Source organism: Chiloscyllium punctatum, chromosome 4, assembly GCF_047496795.1.
Source record: "Chiloscyllium punctatum isolate Juve2018m chromosome 4, sChiPun1.3, whole genome shotgun sequence".
In the NCBI taxonomy this organism is placed as follows: domain Eukaryota; kingdom Metazoa; phylum Chordata; class Chondrichthyes; order Orectolobiformes; family Hemiscylliidae; genus Chiloscyllium; species Chiloscyllium punctatum.
The window spans coordinates 51,291,833-51,313,215 of NC_092742.1; the positions used below are offsets into that span (position 1 = coordinate 51,291,833).

Here is a 21,383-nt window from a genome sequence, read left to right on the forward strand (position 1 = left end):
CTCATACTTGATCTTTATATAAAAGTCATTTCCTTCTTGTCATCTCTTTACAACACTGACTTGACTGCTGTAATTTCTGCCATGCCAATAAATTCTGAAATTGCTCAGTGTTAATTTGCATAGCACATTTTGGTTACTGCTCCATTACTTTTATATCTCCTTTTCCCCTCAGTTCCTTCTCTTCTGCTTCCTACCCTTCCTCTTAGATAGTCATTGCGTCTTTATTTAAACTAACATTGATTGTTGTAAATACCTACCTTGTTCATCCATGCCCTTTAGGAGTGGAAATCTGCCATACCTATAGTCTGGCATACTTGTTATTCCAAACCCACACCAATGCAGTTGACTCTTAACTATTCTCTGCAAAGGGGCAACTTTTTCACAGAGAAGGTGGTACGTGTATGGAATGAGCTGCCAGAGGAAGTGGTGGAGGCTGGTACAATTACAACATTTAAGAGGCATTTGGATGGGTATATGAATAGGAAGGGTTTGGAGGGATATGGGCCAGATGCTGGCAGGTGGGACTAGATTGGGTTGGGATATCTGGTCGACGTGGAAAGGTTGGACCAAAGGATCTGTTTCCATGCTGTACATATCTATGACTCTATGTCACTCAAATGCAACAAACTGGTTCAGAAATGGAATAAAACCAGACAGACCACCAGGCACTGACCTTGGCATTGGAAATGACATTGACACAGCCAGTCTTGTCAACCTTGCAAAGTTCTCCTCACTAAATTTGGAGGCTTGTGCAAGAGCTGTCCCACAGACTAGTCAAGCAATGGCCTAACAGTCATACTCATTGGATTAGACCTCACAGACACTACCACCATTGTAAGCTGGTATGCCCTTACATTGACTGCAGACCTCATGAAGTCCCAAGGCATCACTGAGTCTCATGATGATTAAGTTTAACCACCAGCTTGTAAACAAGACCTACTGTTAATTTCAGCTGATGGCCAATAAATTATTAACAGTGGTACCAGTTTTAAGTAAGCAGTTGCTCAAATGTATCCATTGTGATGTTATTCTTTATATATCAAGATAATTGATTGGAATTAGTAGCAATATAGATCAATAGTAATTTAAAGATAAATATAAATATTAAAGATAAATATTTGTGTTGCATACGTTTGCTGCTCTGCCCACCTTTGTCTTCCATTATTATTTAACATTATAAGTAATTTCTCATGGTCACTAATGTTCTCATGGAACCAAAAGTTAACAATATTTGTTAACTTTTATTACAAACATACCCTTTCTTGTCCAGTTCCTTCACGTCTTGAACCCTCATGCCAAAAATGAACATATTTTTTTCACCAGCTTCCTCAGCCATTTCCACATTTGCTCCATCCATAGTACCAATAGTCAGGGCACCATTCAGCATGAACTTCATATTTCCTGTGCCAGAAGCCTCTGTGCCAGCTGTGGAGATTTGCTGTGACAGGTCTGTTGCTGGAATAACTGTAAATAGATCAGTTAAAATTGATTAATATTGCTATATAGAGCAAAAAGCATCTGAAGAACTCAAAAAGGAAAGGGCTGAAGGAAATAATGGCCTAATAATTTGATGGCACACACTCATTTTTTGGGTTTTATATAACCCAGTCCTTCAATACCAGGAGTAACAATTTACTCATTATGAGCTGGAAGATCTAAGTTCTCTTACAAGGAGTGGAAGGTTATACTGCTAGACTTGCTAGGTATCAACATCCAGTAATGTTAGCTTGTCAGCATTGTAACCTCTAAGATGACTGATGATTGATATTACTTGCACACATCAACACACACATATAATATCAAAACAGTTCACTGGCCTGACAAAGGTTGTCATTGTAAAATCCCCCTGGCACAGTTGGAACTTCTGAATACATTTGTAATTTGACAACTTTTCAAAAATTTATTCATTTATGGAATGTGGGCATCGTTGGCTGACCAGCATTTATTGCCTGTCCCTGGTTGCTCTTGAGAAGGTAGTGGTGAGCTGCCTTCTTGAACTGTTGCAGACCACCTGCTGTGGGCTGATCCACAGTGCTATTAGGGAGGGAATTCCTAGATCTTGACCCATCAACAGTGAAGGAACAGTGATATATTCCCAAGTCAGGTTGATGAATAGCTTGGAGGGGAACTTGAAGATGGTGGTGTTCCCATATTTTTGCTGCCCTTGTCCTTCTAGATGGAAGTAGTCGTAGGTTTAGAAGGTGCTGTTTGATGATCTATGGTGAATTTCTGCAGTGCATTTTGTAGATAGTACTCATTACTGCTACTGAGCTTCGGTGGTGGAGGGAGTGGATGCTTTTGTGGATTTAGTGCTAATCAAGGGCTGCTTTGTCCTGGATGGTATCAAGCTTCTTGAGTGTTGTTGGGGCTGCACCCATCCAAGTGCAACTCCTAACCTTTAATCTTGTGGAGGCATTTAACAATGTACTAACATACTAGAACAGTCTGTTTCAGTCTTCCATTTTAAATGCAAAGCTCCACACTAAAATATTCTTCATACTTTGAAGATACCTTGCTTTTCTACCAAATTATAAAATAGGGAAATTACATAAAGGAATGACTCATTTTATTATATTGTCATACAGGCATTAAGTAATGTCCCTTATATAATTATATATTTGTATGTTCCACGTTTTAATAAATATCCTTATTGGATATGCAAAGGTTAGACTATGTCTGCAAAGCTTATTATGATTGGAAGAATATGTTTGTAAAGTTTGATCAAAACTCGTGCAAGGCATAAACAAGTCTATGTTTTGGAAAATTGATAAATGTACATGTAGACAGTAATACTTAGTGGCATAGGCCTTGGTTAGAAAATTGGGCAAATTAGTTTAGATCGGTGATAAGGAGATTCCTGACATTGAGAACAAAATATCATATTTTTCAACAAATTATTGAACAGCGAGATTCTCACAAGTGACTGTTAAGGCTTATTTTCATGTATTAACATCCTAATTATTACATTGTCTTACTTCATGGATCTGCAGTTTTCCATTTTCCTAACTGCCTAAAAGAAACTAGATGATGCGAATTTCTGACATGCAAGTTGGAGGAATAACCTGGTGACAAGCTTACTGCTTGCTCCTCTGGCCTTCCAGCTTGGACACCAGACACCAATATTTCAAAGCATGTTCTAATGCAGTGACCATACTATATCCACCAGAATGTCCAGATCTCCGTCAGCAAAGCAGGGTGCCATTCTGCTCTCTCTGACATGTCTTGATCAACTGACCAACAGGGACCATGCCGAGAAGCTACAGACTGCCAGTGCTTGACCAGATACATGGCTCAGTTTTAAAGAGAGTGCCAGTGCTAGAAACCCTGGACATCCTGGCAGTAGCCAGTAATTTTGGCTGCGGCAAATAGGGAGGGGAATGCCATAAAGACATGGTGCATAGGTAATATGATTAGTTTGAGAAGACAGCATGAGAAGACTTGTAAGAGCTCATGATGAGAAAGCCTCAATGCCAAAATTGACACTTAGCTGATTTTTGGCAAAATTCAACCTTTTAGTTAAACACATCAATAAAGATGCTGTCATTGAAAAAGCAATAAGTGTCAAATCAAAGATTAACTGTTATGAGTGCAATCAAAACACACATCTTTGACATATTTCAGTAGTCATATTAATAACTTGGTTGATTATACAGAGATTTTTCTGCTTTGCAATTCCCACACATAAAGTAAACATGCTGGGAAATCCCATATTATCAGCTCTTTCTTTTTCTAAATAATTTCTAAAGTACAGGAAATCATGAAGTCAGGAGTTTTAAGTGGAAAATTAACCTTTATATGTTTAAACAATAATACTCATAAAATAAATATTTGAAACCTACAAATAATTAAAGTCATAGAGTTTTTACAGCATGGAAGGAGTCCCTTCAGCCTATTGTGTCTGCACTGGTCATCAAACAGCCAACTGTTCTAATCCCATTTTCCATCATTTGGCTCAAAGATGTGCATGCTATGATGTTCCAACTGCTGTTCTAAGTGGTTCTTAAATTCTTGAGAGTTCCTGCTTCTACCATCCTTTCAGATAGTGAGTTTCAACAACCACCCACAACCCTCTAGGTGATTTTTTTCCCTCAAATCCTCTCTCTAAACCTCTTGCTCCTTACCTTAAAACTGTGCCTCACGACTATTAGCCTTCCTACGAATTCATACAAAAACTTCCCATGTTATTCATTAAATTGTAAAAAGATGAGCTATAAAGAGAACAGAACTAAGATTGGATATGAAAGAAGGATGGATGGAGTTGGAATGAGAAAACAGAAATAAGAATGATAGCAGATTTTGAAAGCGATCAAAATTGATTGTGAGTCTGTTGATAGTGAGTCTATACCAACTGCTCTTAACTCAAGTCTGTGGCTTATTTTCTTTCCCTATGCCCTCTATTCTGCTTTTATTAATATGCTCAATTTGTCTGCACTTTAAAAGCTCAATGATCATTTCTACAGCAAGTCTGCCAGCTTCTACCCTAACCTTTGTGGCAGTGTTAAACAAAGCTATTGTAGTCTTTTGCTTCTTAGCAGTACCTTTTTCAGCCAGTGAGACTCTGTAGTTTTCCAAGAAAATAACCTTTAACTTGTTACCAATTATAGGGTCATTGTTCACTTTTTGTGCCACAGATGTGATGAGTTTAATAATCAATTTAGCCATATAATAACCAGGAGCAGCCTAGGAAAGAAGCATGTTTAAACTTAGAAAAGAAACACTGATAACATTTGAACAGACGTATTTTCATCAGGAATAATAGTAATTGCATCAGTTTAAGACATTCCACAAAAGGAACAGATTTATAGAGTTAAAATTAGATTTTGAATTTTGATTGACTTTTCCATGACACAACTAATTTATAAATGGTACAGACCCATAAGTTTGAATGAAAATAAATCAAATGTTGAAATATTAGGCTGTGTTATGACCAGATGAGCAGGGACGAATCAGATCTCTTTTTAACCCCATCGGTTGGCAATGGCTATTGTTTCAGATTTTTTGATTGCTCGACAGTCATTATTCCAGCATAGGTGGGAGTATTAACATGGGCACCATATAGAATCCCCATCATAGCACACTCCAAAGGAACTGCTTGGGAAATTGAATCTTCCATTTGGCAATTCCTCTATCTCTGAAACTTTCTGAAAGTCTCCATTTACTTTGGTGACTTTGGAGCGTTTTGATGAATTTAAGTATAGTAAATCCTCTGTATCCTTGAAATCGTGAATTGTGAATTCACCTATCTGCACCAAAAAATAAGTAACAATAAAAATCAACATTTGCGGGCAAAAATTGCATATCCGCAATTTTAAATGAGCTTCGCACTCATAATTTTCATCATTGCAGTTTCTCAAGATTGGATCCCTCCCAGATACGGTAGAATGACTAAACTAGTCACTCAGAAGAAGTTAGATATTAAATACATAGTTTAATTCCTGAATAGCTATTTAACAGACCCATTATTATCCCCAAATACATTCCCGCCTCCTATCCTGTACCGGATGCCCCTCCTGCCCAACCGAACTACCGTAAATGTTACATCACTTATCTTGCCACCTTGCATTCTGGCATCCTAGCCACTTGGCACCCTACCCCTCTCACTCTTGACATTCTATTGACATGAAATCCTATTGTCTACCCAACTAGTACTCTACCCCCTCAGCCAACACCCTAATCTGGCTTGCTCCCTATATCCAACTCATAATGTCTCTGGCACCCTACTTAGCTGGTACCTTAATCTCCTGCTGCCTTTCTGACAATCTATTCTTCCCCCATCTCCCCAAACAACAACCTTTACATTTCAGAAAATGCCAGGAAAAGGGATTGTGACTTGCTGTCCTCTGACAGTTGATCACTATGAAAGAACCGTCAGAAAGGAAGTACAATTCTGCATTTATGAAGGAGTCCTGAACAGAATCTACCCTCAGAAAATACGGAGCTCCTTTTTTTTTGTAAAATAAGGGCCAAAGTGACAATTTGCATGAGATTGTCACTCCTTGCAAATACCAGCCCAAAGATTTTAAATTCTTTTTAACATGTAGCTGTATCTCAAATAAAAATTTTGTTTGTTGGTTCATCAGATTCAATTAAAAATCCAATTATAAAGTTTTTGTAACTGAAAAGAAAAGCAATTTTATTTATCGCTAATACTCAAAATAATAAAAATGTGACATCAAACACACAGATGAACTCAGGTATAAAGATTTGCAAAAGGAGAGTGCCCAGTACAAATTAGATGATTTTTAAAATTCGTTACTTGTGGAACATTATTGTCGCTGGCTGGGCTTGTTCCTAGTTGCCCTTAAGAAGTAGTGGTGAGATGCCATCTTGAACTGCTGCAGTCCTTGTGCTGTAGATAGACCTACAACATTGTTAGGGTGGGAATTCCAGGATTCTGACATGGCAAAGATGAAGGTAAGGAGATATATTTCTGAGTCAGGATGGTGAGTGGCTTGGAGGGAAACTTGCATCCAGTGCATCTGCTGCCCTTGTCCTTCTAGAGAGAAGTGGTCATGGGTTTAGAAGTTGCTGTCTAAGGGTCTTTGGCAGTACATCTTGTAAGTAGTACACAAGGCTGCTACTGAGTGTCAGTGGTGGAGGGTGTGGATAACTATGGGGTGTGGTGCCAATCAGGCAGACTGCTTTGCCCTGGATGATGTCAAGCTTCTTGAGTGTTGTTGGAGCTGCACTCATCCAAACAACTAGACAATATTCTATCACACTCTGACTTGTGCTTTGTGATGGTTGACAAACTCTGGGGAGTCAGGAGTTGAGTCACTTGATGTAGTACTCCTATCCTCTAGTTTTTAGATCAGAGTGGTGCTGAAAAAGCAAAGCAGGTCAGGCAGCATCCGAGAAGCAGGAAAATCGATGTTTCGGGCAAAAGCCATTGTATTTATATGGCAAGTTGAGTTGAATTTCTGGTCACTGAGAACCTTCAAGATATTGATTTTGGGGTGGGGGGGATTCATTGATGGAAGTGCTATTGAATATCAAGGTGCAGTGGATATATTGTCTCTTATGGGGATAGTCATTGCCTGCTATTTGTGTGATATGAATACTGTCCAGGTCTCGCTACATTTGGATATGGATTGCTTCAGTAACTGAGGAGTCACAAATGGTGCTGGAGATTATGCAATCATCAGTGAACATCCCTACCTCTGACCTGATCATGGAAGAAAGGTCATTGAAACAGCTAGAGATGGTTTGGCCTAGGACCTATCATTAGGAACTTCTTCAGAGATGTCCTTGAGCTGAGATAAATGACCTCCGAAAACCACGCCCATCCTCCAATGTGCCAGGTATGACTCTAACCAGTGGAGAGATTTGCCCCGATTCCAGTTTTGCTAGGGTTTCCCTGATGTTAAGGGCAGTCACTCTCATCTCATTTCTGGAATTCAGGTCTTTTTTCATGTTTGAACCAAGCTATCTTGAGATCAGAACATAGAACATAGAAGAATACAGCGCAGTACAGGCCCTTCGGCCCTCGATGTTGCGCCGATCAAAGCCCACCTAACCTACACTAACCCACTATCCTCCATATACCTATCCAATGCTCGCTTAAATACCCATAAAGAGGGAGAGTCCACCACTGCTACTGGCAGGGCATTCCATGAACTTACGACTCGCTGAGTAAAGAATCTACCCCTAACATCAGTCCTATATCTACCCCCCCTTAATTTAAAGCTATGCCCCCTTGTAATAGCTGACTCCATACGTGGAAAAAGGTTCTCACTGTCAACCCTATCTAACCCTCTAATCATCTTGTACATCTCTATCAAGTCACCCCTAAACCTTCTTTTCTCCAATGAAAACAACCCCAAGTGCCTCAGCCTTTCCTCATAGGATCTTCCTACCATACCAGGCAACATCCTGGTAAACCTCCTCTGCACCCGTTCCAGTGCCTCCACATCCTTCCTATAGTATGGCGACCAAAACTGCACACAATATTCCAGATGCGGCCGCACCAGAGTCTTATACAACTGCAGCATGACCTCAGGACTCCGGAACTCAATTCCTCTACCAATAAAAGCCAGTACGCCATATGCCTTCTTCACTGCACTATTTACCTGGGTGGCAACTTTCAGAGATCTGTGTACATGGACACCAAGATCTCTCTGCTCTTCCACACTACCAAGTATCCGACCATTAGCCCAGTATCCCATCTTTTTGTTACTCTAACCAAAGTGAATCATCTCACACTTAGCTACATTGAACTCCATTTGCCACCTTTCTGCCCAGCTCTGCAGCTTCTCTATATCCCGCTGTAACCTGCCACATCCTTCCTCACTGTCTACAACTCCTCCGACTTTCGTATCATCCGCAAACTTGCTCACCCAACCTTCTAACCCTTCCTCCAGGTCATTTATAAAAATGACAAACAGCAATGGTCCCAAAACAGATCCTTGCAGAACACCGCTAGTGACGGCACTCCAAGATGAACCTTTGCCATCAACTACTACCCTCTGTCTTCTTCCAGCCAGCCAATTCCTAATCCAAACCTCCAACTCACCCTCAATGCCATATCTCTGTATTTTCTGCAGTAGCCTACCATGGGGGACCTTATCAAATGCCTTACTAAAATCCATATATACCACATCTACCGCTTTCCCCTCATCTACCTCCTTAGTCACCTTCTCAAAGAATTCAATAAGGTTTGTGAGGCACAACCTGCCCTTCACAAAACCATGCTGACTATCCTTGATCACATTATTCTTATCCAGATGTGCATAAATCCTATCCCTTACAATTCTCTCTAAGACTTTGCCCACAACAGAAGTGAGACTCACTGGCCTATAGTTACTAGGATTATCCCTACTCCCCTTCTTGAACAAGGGAACCACGTTTGCTAGCCTCCAGTCCTCTGGCACTACTCCTGTCGACAAAGAGGACACAAAAATCAAGGCCAATGGCTCTGCAATCTCCTCCCTTGCTTCCCAGAGAATCCTAGGACAAATGCCATCAGGCCCAGGGGACTTATCTATTTTCACCCTTGCCAGAATTTCCAACACCTCTTCTCTACATATCTCAAAGCCATCCATTCTACTTATTCGTGCCTCAGTATTCATATCGACAACAATGTCCTGTTCCTGAGTGAATACTGACGAAAAGTATTCATTCAGTGCCTCCCCAATCTCTTTAGCCTCCACACGCAACTTCCCATTACTATCCTTGATTGGACCTATTCCTACCCTAGTCATTCTTTTATTCCTAACATACCTATAGAAAGCCTTAGGGTTTTCCCTAATCCTACCCACTAAGGACCTTTCATGTCCCCGCCTTGCTGCTCTTAGCTCTCTCTTCAGGTCCTTCCGGGCTACCTTATAACTCTCAATCGCCCCTATTGAACCTTCACGCCTCATCTTTACAAAGGCCGCCCTCTTCCATTTAACAAGGGATTCCAATTCCTTATTAAACCACGGCTCCCTCACACGACCCTTTCCTCCCTGCCTGATAGGTACGTACTTATCAAGGACACTCAATAGTTGCTCCTTGAACAAGTTCCACATATCAATTACGCTCTTGCCTTGGAATCTACTTTTCCAATCCACACATCCTAAGTCATGCCTCACCGCATCATAATTTCCCTGCCCCCAGCTGTAACTCTTGCCCTGTAGTACACACTTATCCCTCTCCATCACTAGAGTAAAAATCACCGAATTGTGGTCACTGTCCCCAAAGTGCTCACCTACCTCTAGTTCTAATACCTGGCCTGGTTCGTTACCCAGAACCAAATCCAGTATGGCCTCACCTCTTGTTGGCTTATCTACATATTGTGTCAGGAAACTCTCCTGCACACATTGGACAAACACTGACCCATCTAACGAACTTGAGCTATAGCTTTCCCAATCAATATCAGGAAAGTTAAAGTCCCCCATAACAACCACCCTATTACTATCACTCTTCTCCTGAATCATCTTCGCAATCCTTTCTTCAACGATTCTAGGACTATTAGGAGGCCTGTAAAAGACTCCTAACAGGGTGACCACACCTCTCCTATTCCTAACCTCAACCCAAACTACCTCAGATGGCAAATCTTCGTCCATCGTCCTTTCCACTGCTGTAATACTATCTTTGACAAGCAAAGCCACACCCCCCCCTCTTTTACCCCCACCTCTGACCCTACTAAAACATTTAAACCCTGGAACCTGCAACAGCCAATCCTGTCCCTGATCTAGCCATGTCTCCGTAATAGCCACAACATCGAAGTCCCAGGTACCAACCCACGCTGCAAGTTCACCTACCTTATTTCGTATACTTCTGGCATTAAAGTATACACACTTCAAGCCACTCTTCTGTTTACAGGCACCCTCCTTTAAGATTGATGCCATATTCCTAACCTCCCTACACTCCAGGTCCTGCACCCTAAAGCTACAGTCTGGGTTCCCATGCCCCTGCAGAGTTAGTTTAAATCCCCCCCAAGAGCACTAGCAAACCTCCCCCCAAGGATACTGGTGCCCCTCAGGTTCAGGTGCAGACCATCCTGTTTATAGAGGTCCCACCTTCCCCAGAAAGAACCCCAGTTATCCAAATACCGGAATCCCTCCCTCCTGCACCATCCCTGTAGTGACCCTGGCAGAGTCCAAACTGGTATTAGTGAACAATAATAAGAGGTATTTTAGAAATCCTTATGAGTGTCTTTAAGGTGTTAAGTCTTAACCTGAGACAACAGTTATTTAATTTATGTCTTGTATCCTAAGCAGAAACTTGCAGATACACAGAATTGTAGAAGGAGGCTATTCATTCCATTGTGTCTGCACCAGCTCATTAAATGAGCATCATTACCTAGTAGCAAACTCCTGCTTTTTCCCCATTAAACCCTCCCAGAAGTTTGCCAGTACTAGAATATTTCACTCAGTGGCTGCACTATCTCCGAGCCCATATCCTTTGAAACTCTTAATAGCAGGTCGTCAGGTCACTTGTTTGTATTTAGTCCCAATAGGTTGTCAAGTACTTTGTCCCTTGTTATTCAAACTGTTACAAGATCTTTCCTCCAATTTGCACCTTGCTTATCTGTTATCTTGAGGTGTTTATTGTGTCTTCCACTGTGAAGATTGGTTTAAATCAACTGTCATTTCCCAGTTTTCCATTATTAATTCCTCAGTTTTCATCCAAGGGTGCCATATTTAATTTAGCTACTTGTTATTTTTATATAACCATATAAGTGCTTTTTGTTTGTTTTTATATGGCTTGACAATTTACTTTCATAATCAATTGTCTCCCTTATCAGGTTTTTAGTCATATGCTGTTGGTTCCAAAAACAACCCCAATCCTCTGGATCTAAATAGTTATAATTGGATTTAACTCTGAAATACCAGGAATAAGGGAAATCAGGGCCACATAATAAAGTAATTCAAAGTAGTGTTAATAGAAGGGTAATTTTAATATATGGCAATGCAACTTGGTTGAATGAAAGATGTCATCTCTCATATGTGAGAAGTCATACACCCTACTGGTCTCCTAGATAACCACACCAGCAGTAAATGTTTTCAGCTGCTAAAAACTGAGCTCCGGGTTTTCATAAGACCATAAGGAATAGGAATGGGAGTAGGCTGTATGGCCCCTCAAATTGGATCTTGACTGATCTGACATTCCTGACATCAACTTTCTCGCACTTTCCCCGTAACCCTTGATCTCTCTACTGAACCAGAATCTAGCTATTTCAGCCTTAAATATACACAAGGACATTGCTCCCGTTACTCTTTGCTGCAAAGGGTTCCAAAGATGCATGCATTGGCTAGGATAAACTTGGAGAAAGTGAGGACTGCAGATGCTGGAGATCAGAGCTTAAAAATGTTTTGCTGGAAAAGCGCAGCAGGTCAGGCAGCATCAAAGGAGAAGGAGAATCGCCTGGAGGAAGAGCGACTCATCTTCCACCTAGGAACCCTCCAACCACAAGGGATGAATGCAGATTTCTCCAGCTTCCTCATTTCCCCTCCTTTCACCTCTTCTCAGTCCCAACCCTCAGACTCAGCAGCACCTTCTTGACCTGCAATCTTCTTCCCGACCTCTCCAGCCTATCACCCTCACCTTAACCTCCTTCCACCTATCACATTCCCAACGCCCCTCCCCCAAGTCCCTCCTCCCTACCTTTTATCTTAGCCTGCTTGGCACACCCTCCTCATTTCTGAAGAAGGGCTTATGCCCGAAACGTCGATTCTCCTTCTCCTTTGATGCTGCCTGACCTGCTGCGCTTTTCCAGCAACACATTTTTAAGCTAGGATAAACTTGCCAAGGATACTTAAGGGGTTGATGGTGGATAGGCAATGGCAGACATTTAAAGAACACATGGATGAATTTCAGTAATTGTACCTCCTTCTCTGGCGTAAGATTGAAATAAGGAATTTGGCTCAACCATGGCTTACAAGGGAAATCAAGAACAGGTTAAGCCAACAGGGTTAAGCTAAAGAGGAGGCATAGAAATTGGCCAGAAAAAGCAGCAAATGCAAGGATTAGAAGAAATTTAAAATTCAGCAGAGGAGGACAAAGGGTTTAATTTGGAAAGGAAAAATAGAATATGAAAGTAAGCTTGTGGAAAACATAAAAACTGACTGCAGAATCTTCCACACGTATGTGAAAAGAAAAAGACTGGTAAAGACAAGTATAGGTCCCTTGCTGTTAGAATCAGGTGAATTTATAATGGACAACAAAAAGATGGCAGACCAGTTGAACAAATATTTTGGGTGTGTCTTCACTAAGGAGGACACAAATAATCTTCAGGCAATGCTAGGTGATGGAGGATCAACCATGAAGGAGGAACTGAAGGAAATCCTTATCAGTCAGAAAATGATATTGGGCAAATTGATGGGATTAAAACCTAATAAGTCCCCAGTGCCTATGCTCTGCATCCCAGAGTACTTAAGGAAGTGGTCTTTGGAACAGTGGATGCATTAGTAATCACTTTCCAGCATTCTGTAGATTCTGGAAGAGCTCCAATGGACTGGATGGTAGCTAACATAACTCCACTCTGTAAAACATGGAGAGAGAAAATGGGGAAATGTAGGCTGGTTAGCTGATAGCAGTAGTGAGAAAAATGCTGGAGTCAGTCATTAAGGATGTCATAACTGAGCATTTGGAAAGTGGTGACAAAATTGGTACCTGTCAGCATGGACTCACAAAAGGGAAATTATGCTTGAAAAATCTTCTGGACCTTTTTGGGGATGGGACCAGTTGAGTAGATAATGGTAAATCAGTAGATGTGTATCTGGATTTTCAAAATTTGGAGATGCTGGTGTTGGACTGGGGTGTACAAAGTTAATAATCACACAACACCAGGTTATAGTCCAACAGGTTTAATTGGAAGCACACTAGCTTTCGGAGCGCCGCTCCTTCATCACAACCACCTGATGAAGGAGCGGCGCTCTGAAAGCTAGTGTGCTTCCAATTACACCTGTTGGACTATAACCTGGTGTTGTGTGATTATTAACTTGGATTTTCAAAAGACTTTTGACCAGGTTCCACACAAGAGATTTGTAAGGAAAATTAAAGCTTATAGCATTGGATAAAATGTATAGACATGAATAGAGCACTGATTGCCATGATGTTGAGCTGCCAATGTTGGACTGGGGTAGACAAAGTTAAAAATCACACAACACCAGGTTATAGTCCACCAGGTTTATTTGGAAGTACTATCTTCCAGAGTGCTGCTCCTTTGTCAGGTAGCCAGTGCAGGGATTGGAAGGAAGTTCCCAATGTTGGGGAAGTACAGAACTAGGGAGTCACCATCTAAGAATAAGGGGTAAGCCATTCAGGACTGAGATAAAGAAGAATTTTTTTTTCTCAGAAAGTTGTGAACCTGTGGAATTCTCTCCCAGGAAGCTGTTGGAACCAGTTCATTAGATATATTCACAAGGGAGCTGGATGTGGCCTTTGTGGCTAAAGCCATCAAGGGGTGTGGGGCCAGGGCAGGAATGGGATACTGAGATTGCATGATCAGCCATGATCGCATTGAATGGTGGTGCAGGTTTGAAGGGCCGAATAGCCTACTCCTGCATCTATTTTCTATGTTTCTATGCACAACCCTCCCAGAGAAGAAATTCCTTCTCATCTCAGTTTTAAATTGATGACCCTCTATTCTGAAACTATGCCCCCTAGTCCTAGGCTATCTGAAGAGGGGAAATATCCTATCAGCATTTACCTTGCTAAGCCCCCTAAGAATTCTATATGCTTCAATTAGATCATCTCTTATTCTTCTAAGCTCCAGTGAGTTAAGTTCCAACCTGTTTATTCTTTGCTCATAAGTCATCACTCCATAGGAGAGATCATCCTTATGATCTTCTCTGAACTCCCTCCACTGGAATAAAATCTTTCCTTAATTAAGGGGACCAAAACTGCACACAGATTAGGTTTCACCAGCATCTTGTCCTGCTGCATTAAGATTTCCCTACTCTTATACTCCAGCCCCCTTGAAATAAGGGCCAACATCCCAATAGCTTTTCTGATTACCTGCTGCAGGGATTGGAAGGAAGTTCCCAATGTTGGGGAAGTCCAGAATTAGGGAGTCACCATCTAAGAATAAGGGGTAGTTTTCTATGTTTCAATACAAGAATCCCCAAGCCTCTTTTTGTTGCAGCTTTGTGCACTTTTGTCCTTTAAATAATATCCTGTTCTTTTGTTCTCCTTTCCAAAAACTCTCCATTTGACAAATAATTTTTCCATTTGCTTAAACTATCAATATCTCTCTGTAAAATGTTTGTATCCTTCTTCCAACTGCCTCTCCACCTATTTTTGTCATCTGCAATTCTGGCTACAGTATACTCACTTCCTTCCAAGTCATTAATATATATTGCAAACAGTTGCGGTCACAGCACTGACTCTTATAGAAGGTCACTGTCATGGGTCACCATCATGAGAAAGAACCCTTATCTCCAGACACTATTTCCTGTCCATGAACCAGGTCTCTAATAATGCCAATATACATGCTGACTGTGGAGTTAAAGAATGATCTCAGAGCTGGGATGCAGTGACTGCATTGGCAGTGGCAAATGGGCCCAGCGCGGACTCATACCAGCAGCATTGGAGGCAAATTTGTGTTCCTGGCAGCTTCTTGATTGACGAGGCAATCCTAGCACCAACTCATGGCTGCTGTGGTGGAGGCAAGTTTGGTTCCTGGCAGGGTCTGTATCCAGTGCAGATTCATGGTGGTATCGGCAGTAGCTGGATGGGCCCAAAGCAGACTCATAGCGGTGGTGAGTTTGAGCCAGTGCATTGCTGAAATCCCTCAAGGACTTATAGTGGTAAGGGTGAAAAGGAGGCAAGATGGTGCCAAAGAGTGGCAATTTTCATTCCAGCGGTAGCGGCATGGCAAAGGGGAACAACAGGAGGTGCAAAGATAGTGGAGGCACAAAGTATACTGCTGAATTCTGTGATATCCACTTAATACTGAAGTGTTTTGAAAAGGCACGTGGTAAGGTGGGGCAAAAACCAAAGGTGAGAGAAACTACAGGAGCATGGTAGATAATTAATGAGGTTAAGATTTGAGAGTATGGTGCTGGAAAAGCACAGCAGGTGAGGCAGCATCCAAGGAACAGGAGAATCGATATTTCAGGCAAAAGTCCTTCATCAGGAATTAATGAGGTTAGTTTGCTAAGATCTGGGAAGAGAACATGTTAGGCCTTCCCCTCCAAAACTCTCCAAACGCTCTCTGCAACTCATACTTAGTCAAAAAATAACCATAAGATTCAGCTCAAAGTACGCTACAGGTACATCAATAGTAAAAAGCTGGTTGAATGTGGAGTAGGAATGAATAGCGAGAGGGCAAGGAAACCTCAACGATAGGGGATCTCCGTACTGCTGCAGTTTTAATCTTCCGTCAGGTCTGTTGAGGACTTGTTTTGGCATTGTTTGGTTCCTCCATTTTGACTTTACAATTATGATCACCTTACCAGAAGTTGAAAACTCCTGACAGCATCGTTCTCAGGATCAACGGATCACTTAAACTTCTCCATCCCAGCAAGATGGCAATCATGGAAAAGGGTGATCAAAGGAGATTTAATAAGGAGTTGATTTATAGCTGAAAAGAAAGTTCAATACTTTGGGAGGAGAGAGAAAGGCACTCAGTGAATTGTTCCTTCAAAGAGCCAGCACTGACATAATGGGTTAAATGGCCTCCTTCTATGCTGTGACTATTGTGATTCTACGGTAATACATCATCAAATTTTTGAAAGTTAAAGCCTACAAAAAATTGAATTTACAGCTTTGCTATCAAATCTTAATTTCAAAGCATAACATTTTCCAGGGAGTGCCAATAAAATCAAATGCTCCCTTATTATATCATGCTTTGTGCCAACTAACTTAATTACTCTATCTTTAAGTTAGTATTCCTACAATGTGCTTCCTAAGTTAGATAAGGTTGCCAGGTCCTTTCCTGGCACAAAGGAAGGAAAAGTGATGTCTGATTCTAAGAGACGCCAATTTATCCATTCAGTGTCTTCTTCCTGTTATCTGGAATACTTTGAGCAGAACTGAGTAAAAGTGTTAAAACAATTCCATGGGTAGAATTACACCAGATATACTGGCAAAATAACACAAACTTTCAGAGGTAGCACGCAAAAGAAACTCATCCATGTCATAACTGCATTAGGGATACCTTAAAGCAAATAATTAATCAAGGTAGGTTTGGGACTGAAATGAAGAGCTTAAATGGGATGAAGTGGGATTCTGGCAAGTTTTAATTAAAAATTGACATGTTTGGGGTGGGAGGTTTTGAGAGGTGAATTTTATTTTATGCCATAGATTTGTGATGGCACCCTAAATAATACATTTTATCTTTTTGATTCTCAAAATGAGTGCAAATTCCAAAACAACTATCAGTACCTCTAACATTATAACAATATTTTTCATCAGATACAGTAAACAATCAGTTTTTGAAATTAAACTACAAGCGTACAAGTTGTGGAGGGTACTTAAAGAAGAATATGCATGTCCCAAATTATGTTTCTCCAACAATCTGATAATTTCCACTTAATTTTAACGTTGATGAATTATAAATTCCAGTGCATGACTGAGCCTCATATTTGGACTGATCCAAATATGTCTTTGTCAGCTAGGTGGCTGGAGTCACAACACATTTGTTATTCCCTGATGGGAGGGGAAAAAGGTGGAAAAGGACCAGGGTTCCTTTTATCAGGAAGAGTACTTTTCTGGATCTTGAGTAAAAATGGATCTGAACAGCTGTCCATCAAACAAATGAAACAAAAGACAACTTGCATTTACGCTGTGCATTTCATGTCCACAGGGTAACTGCACCCAAAGTCAATGAAATATCTTTGAAGTGTGATCCATGCTGTTTTGTTATGAAATAAAATAGGCAATTTGTGCACAGTATGACCTCTCAACAGTATTAAGATAAATGGTCTGATTATTTGTTTTAGTGATGTTGGGTCAACTTCTACATTGATAGTGAAGTTTCACCACTGGGGCCAAAAGTGAGAGTCAACATCACTTCAGTGGGTTGCAGGAACCTGAATTAAGGTATCACTGTTCCTACAGCTCTTCCTCAATTCAGCACAGAACTGTGATTCAAGGTGCACTCAATCATCTGATGCAGATTCCAAAACTCATTGTCTGAGCTTGCTCGTAAAGAATTAAAATTTGAACAATGTACAATGCATAACTTAATACACTGCTTCATTTGGAGATAGGGAAGAAGCTGCAGAAATAAGGAAAGGAAATAAATCTTACCTTGCCACCTATCATAACAGTTCTTGGAACAAAACTCTTGTTCGGTTCTTTTCTAATTCCTTACATAAAATGTAAATCAATATTAACAATGTAAATAGAGAAAAACATCACTGTTACGTTTAAGAACTTGTACATGATTGTGTTAGTTATATAGTCATAGTAACCATATCAGGTCTTACAAGTCTTGGAAAATAACATTATTCATATTTTAAAACCATTGCATACACATCTGTTGGTTAGAGGCTGCTCACACATAAAGACAATAGCTGTGAACTGGGGTTACCCGAGCCCTAGCTACTGGCTTGAGACATTTTGAGCTGGTTCAGCTCTGAGGGATGACTCAGCTCATTTGGTGGAAGACTAATGAGGGTAATCCAAAAGGTGTCCTTGCAGTGAGCCTATAGAGGAAAGATACCAGTCTCAGATGAGCTGAGAATCATTAGGAATAAGATGCCACAGTTCAGGAAGATAAGGAAAAAGGATAAAAATGAAGAATTTTGGCGTGCCATCAGCAAAAACTCTGGAAAGCAATGTTTGCAAAGTGTGGAGAGGACCCCAAGACCTAGGAGGAAAACATCTGGCCAGCATAATCTGCTATTCTTGGGTATTAGCTTTTATTTTTGTTGACTGTTCCAGGAATATCAAACTTTGTGGGTTGTGCTTTTGAATTTTAGCCTTGTTTGAATTGCATGCCTGCTGTTAACCTTTTCCTAACCAAATGGTGTGAATTGCACGTCTGTTTTAACGAAACTAATAAACGTGATACAGACTCGACTCTTGTCTTCCTTATGCCAAGTCAATAGTTGTTGTCGAGGGCGGTAACTGGGCAACACATCAATATGGTAAACAGTCCACTTCTGGTGCATTTCAATTGTGTGATTTAGGTCAGAGGTTGAAATGTTCTGCACCTTTTTCATGTCTGAATATTATGGGGAAATTGGATTACATTTCACTACTACAGGATTAAGAGAACCATTCAAATTTGACCATCCTATAGTGTGTGGAAGGTACATAAATTCAGGAAGATATTGACTTCACAATTACATGGAACAAGGGTACTTCCAAGCATGAACGACCCCCTAAGAGCTATTAAGAGCCGAAACCACAACTAACATTTCAACAATAAAGACATAAATTTGGCTAATAAATTAGGACTTACGGTTGTACATAACAATAACATAAAGGCAGTTCATCAACTGCCTTTTATATTCATGGATTCGCTTCACATGCACATCAAACATGGAAGATACATTGATCTGGATTCCATAGTCCTTTTCTAGTAGAGAAGCAAGCTTGACTTTATTCTCCTGTTGACACAGTATGGAAAGTAAAATTATTTCTGTTTATGCAGTTTTTAAAAAATTGTGCAAAACACAGAATTTATAACATTAAAAACACTCTACCTGTTTTACTGAAGCAAGGTCACGAATGAACTGATCATTATTCATATAGGCATGTAACTTCTGCAACTGGCTCAGATCCTTAATATAGTCCCCTCCTATTTTCTGTATGATATTAAAGCTGGTTACTAAGTTGCTTCTAAGTTTATAATACATTCGTATATTCTATACATCCCTAAAAAGACACAATACAATTCATTCAAGCGGTTCCTTTGCTTTAAATATGCTATTATGAGGTAGTGTTATAAACAAAAGTTTAAGTTTATGAATTTAATTTATAATTAATTGGGCTGGAAAGTGATCTTAATATGGACAGCTCTTTTTTTTAAACTGCATTGACATGACAAGCTGAATTGCCATCTTCTGTGCCATAACCTTTCATTTGAAGACTTCCTATTGGTTCTTGTCATGCTCTACCTTTTGCATATGACTGTACAAAAATTGAGTTGGGTGGAAGGAAAAGAAGTTGGCTGTGGGGAGAGAAGAGACTACACCTACTGCCACTGACCTTTCAAAATTAGTTCAAGGAATAATGTTCTTTGGGGGTATGTGCAATGCTGTAAGAAGTGGTGTTTTGTATGTTTCACCTGTGTTTGCTATAAAGATGGCCACCAAGTGTTTTTATACAAGGAGTACTTTGTTAATGGACAGGTAGTTCAGAGGTCTTGACTAATGATGTGAAGGTAATAATGATGTGAAGATCTAAGCTCAAGTCCTACCACAGAACCTGGAGAATTAAAATTCAGTTAACTGAATTAATCTTGAATAAAAAAAAAACTACATCCAGTAATAATGACTACATAACTATCATGATGTTGTATTAACACTACTAGTTCACAGACATTCAATTTGGAAGGAAATCTCACATCACTTAGGGGCACAGAGTACAATGGGTGAGTGGGGGAGGGGATGAAGGAGATAGGCCAAGGAGGAGAGGGTGGAGTGGATAGGTGGAAAAGGAGAGATAAGCAGGTAGGACAAGTCCGGACAAGTCATGGGGACAGTTACTGAGCTGGAAGTTTAGAACTAGGGTGAGGTGGGGGAAGGGGAAATGAGGAAACTGTTGAAGTCCACATTGATGCCCTGGGGTTGAAGTGTTCTGAGGCGGAAGATGAGGCGTTCTTCCTCCAGGCGTCTGGTGGTGAGGGAGCGGCGGTGAAGGAAGCCCAGGACCTCGATATCCTCGGCAGAGTGGGAGGGGGAGTTGAAATGGAGGTCCTGGGCCTTCTTCACTGCCGCTCCCTCACCACCAGACGCCTGGAGGAAGAACGCCTCATCTTCCACCTCGGAACACTTCAACCCCAGGGCATCAATGTGGACTTCAACAGTTTCCTCATTTCCCCTTCCCCCACCTCACCCTAGTTCTAAACTTCCAGCTCAGTAACTGTCCCCATGACTTGTGCGGACTTGTCCTACCTGCCTATCTCCTTTTCCACCTATCCACTCCACCCTCTCCTCCTTGACCAATCACCTTCAGCCCCTCCCCCACTCACCCATTGTACTCTACGCTACTTTCTCCCCACCCCCATCCTCCTCTAGCTTATCTCTCCACGCTTCAGGCTCACTGCCTTTATTCCTGATGAAGGGCTTTTGCCCGAAACGTCAATTTCGAAGCTACTTGGATGCTGTCTGAACTGCTGTGCTCTTCCAGCACCACTAATCCAGAATCTGGTTTCTAGCATCTGCAGTCATTGTTTTTATCTCACATCACTTGTCAGCCTGCATGTAAATGTGACTCCAGTAATGTGATTGACTCTTAACTAAACTCTGAAAATGCCTTGCAAGCCACTCAAGATGGCAACTGCCAGCAACCTACATCCCATGAATAGTGAAAAAAAAATCTTGTTCTCACTCAGTCCTTCGGTTTCTACTGCCAAGTTCAATCTAAAAGATTGCTAAGTGCCACCAGCTACTTAACTAGAATCAATTTGAAACATGTTTATGAAATTAAAAAAGATTCACTGACAATTGAAAAGTTAAATTGCAAAGTATAAAGGGTTAGAAACTATTGAGCTCTGGTTTTTGGCTGCAGAATTTATGATTTGCAACCTACCCACATTGATTTTAAATTAAAAGGGTAGCAGATAAAACCAATGCACCCACTTCAATTTCATGAATCGTTGCCAAGCTGCATTCCTCCCTGTAGCATTGTTGGATGCTATTGAACACTCCAAGGCAGTCTTCCCCCCACCATGAAGCAGCATTACACCAGCTATGCTGCAGTCACTGCTGTAGCACTGCATAGAAGCAGTAGATTATGCACTAGACCATGCCCTCAAGTCATGCATTAAGGAGATAGAC

The 21,383-nt window shown here is 40.9% G+C and overlaps 1 protein-coding gene across 1 annotated transcript in view; it reads right to left on the reverse strand.

The window, feature by feature from the left end:
* Positions 1-21,383, reverse strand: part of pygl (phosphorylase, glycogen, liver) — a 125,492-nt gene that overhangs the window by 14,356 nt on the left and 89,753 nt on the right. Inside the window, exons 13-17 of the mRNA XM_072568688.1 lie at positions 19,086-19,187; positions 18,842-18,989; positions 17,683-17,741; positions 4,539-4,680; positions 1,257-1,464 (exon numbers count right to left, since the gene is read on the reverse strand). Of these exons, the coding sequence (XP_072424789.1) occupies positions 1,257-1,464; positions 4,539-4,680; positions 17,683-17,741; positions 18,842-18,989; positions 19,086-19,187 (659 nt within the window). The remainder of the gene's footprint in view (positions 1-1,256; positions 1,465-4,538; positions 4,681-17,682; positions 17,742-18,841; positions 18,990-19,085; positions 19,188-21,383) is intronic.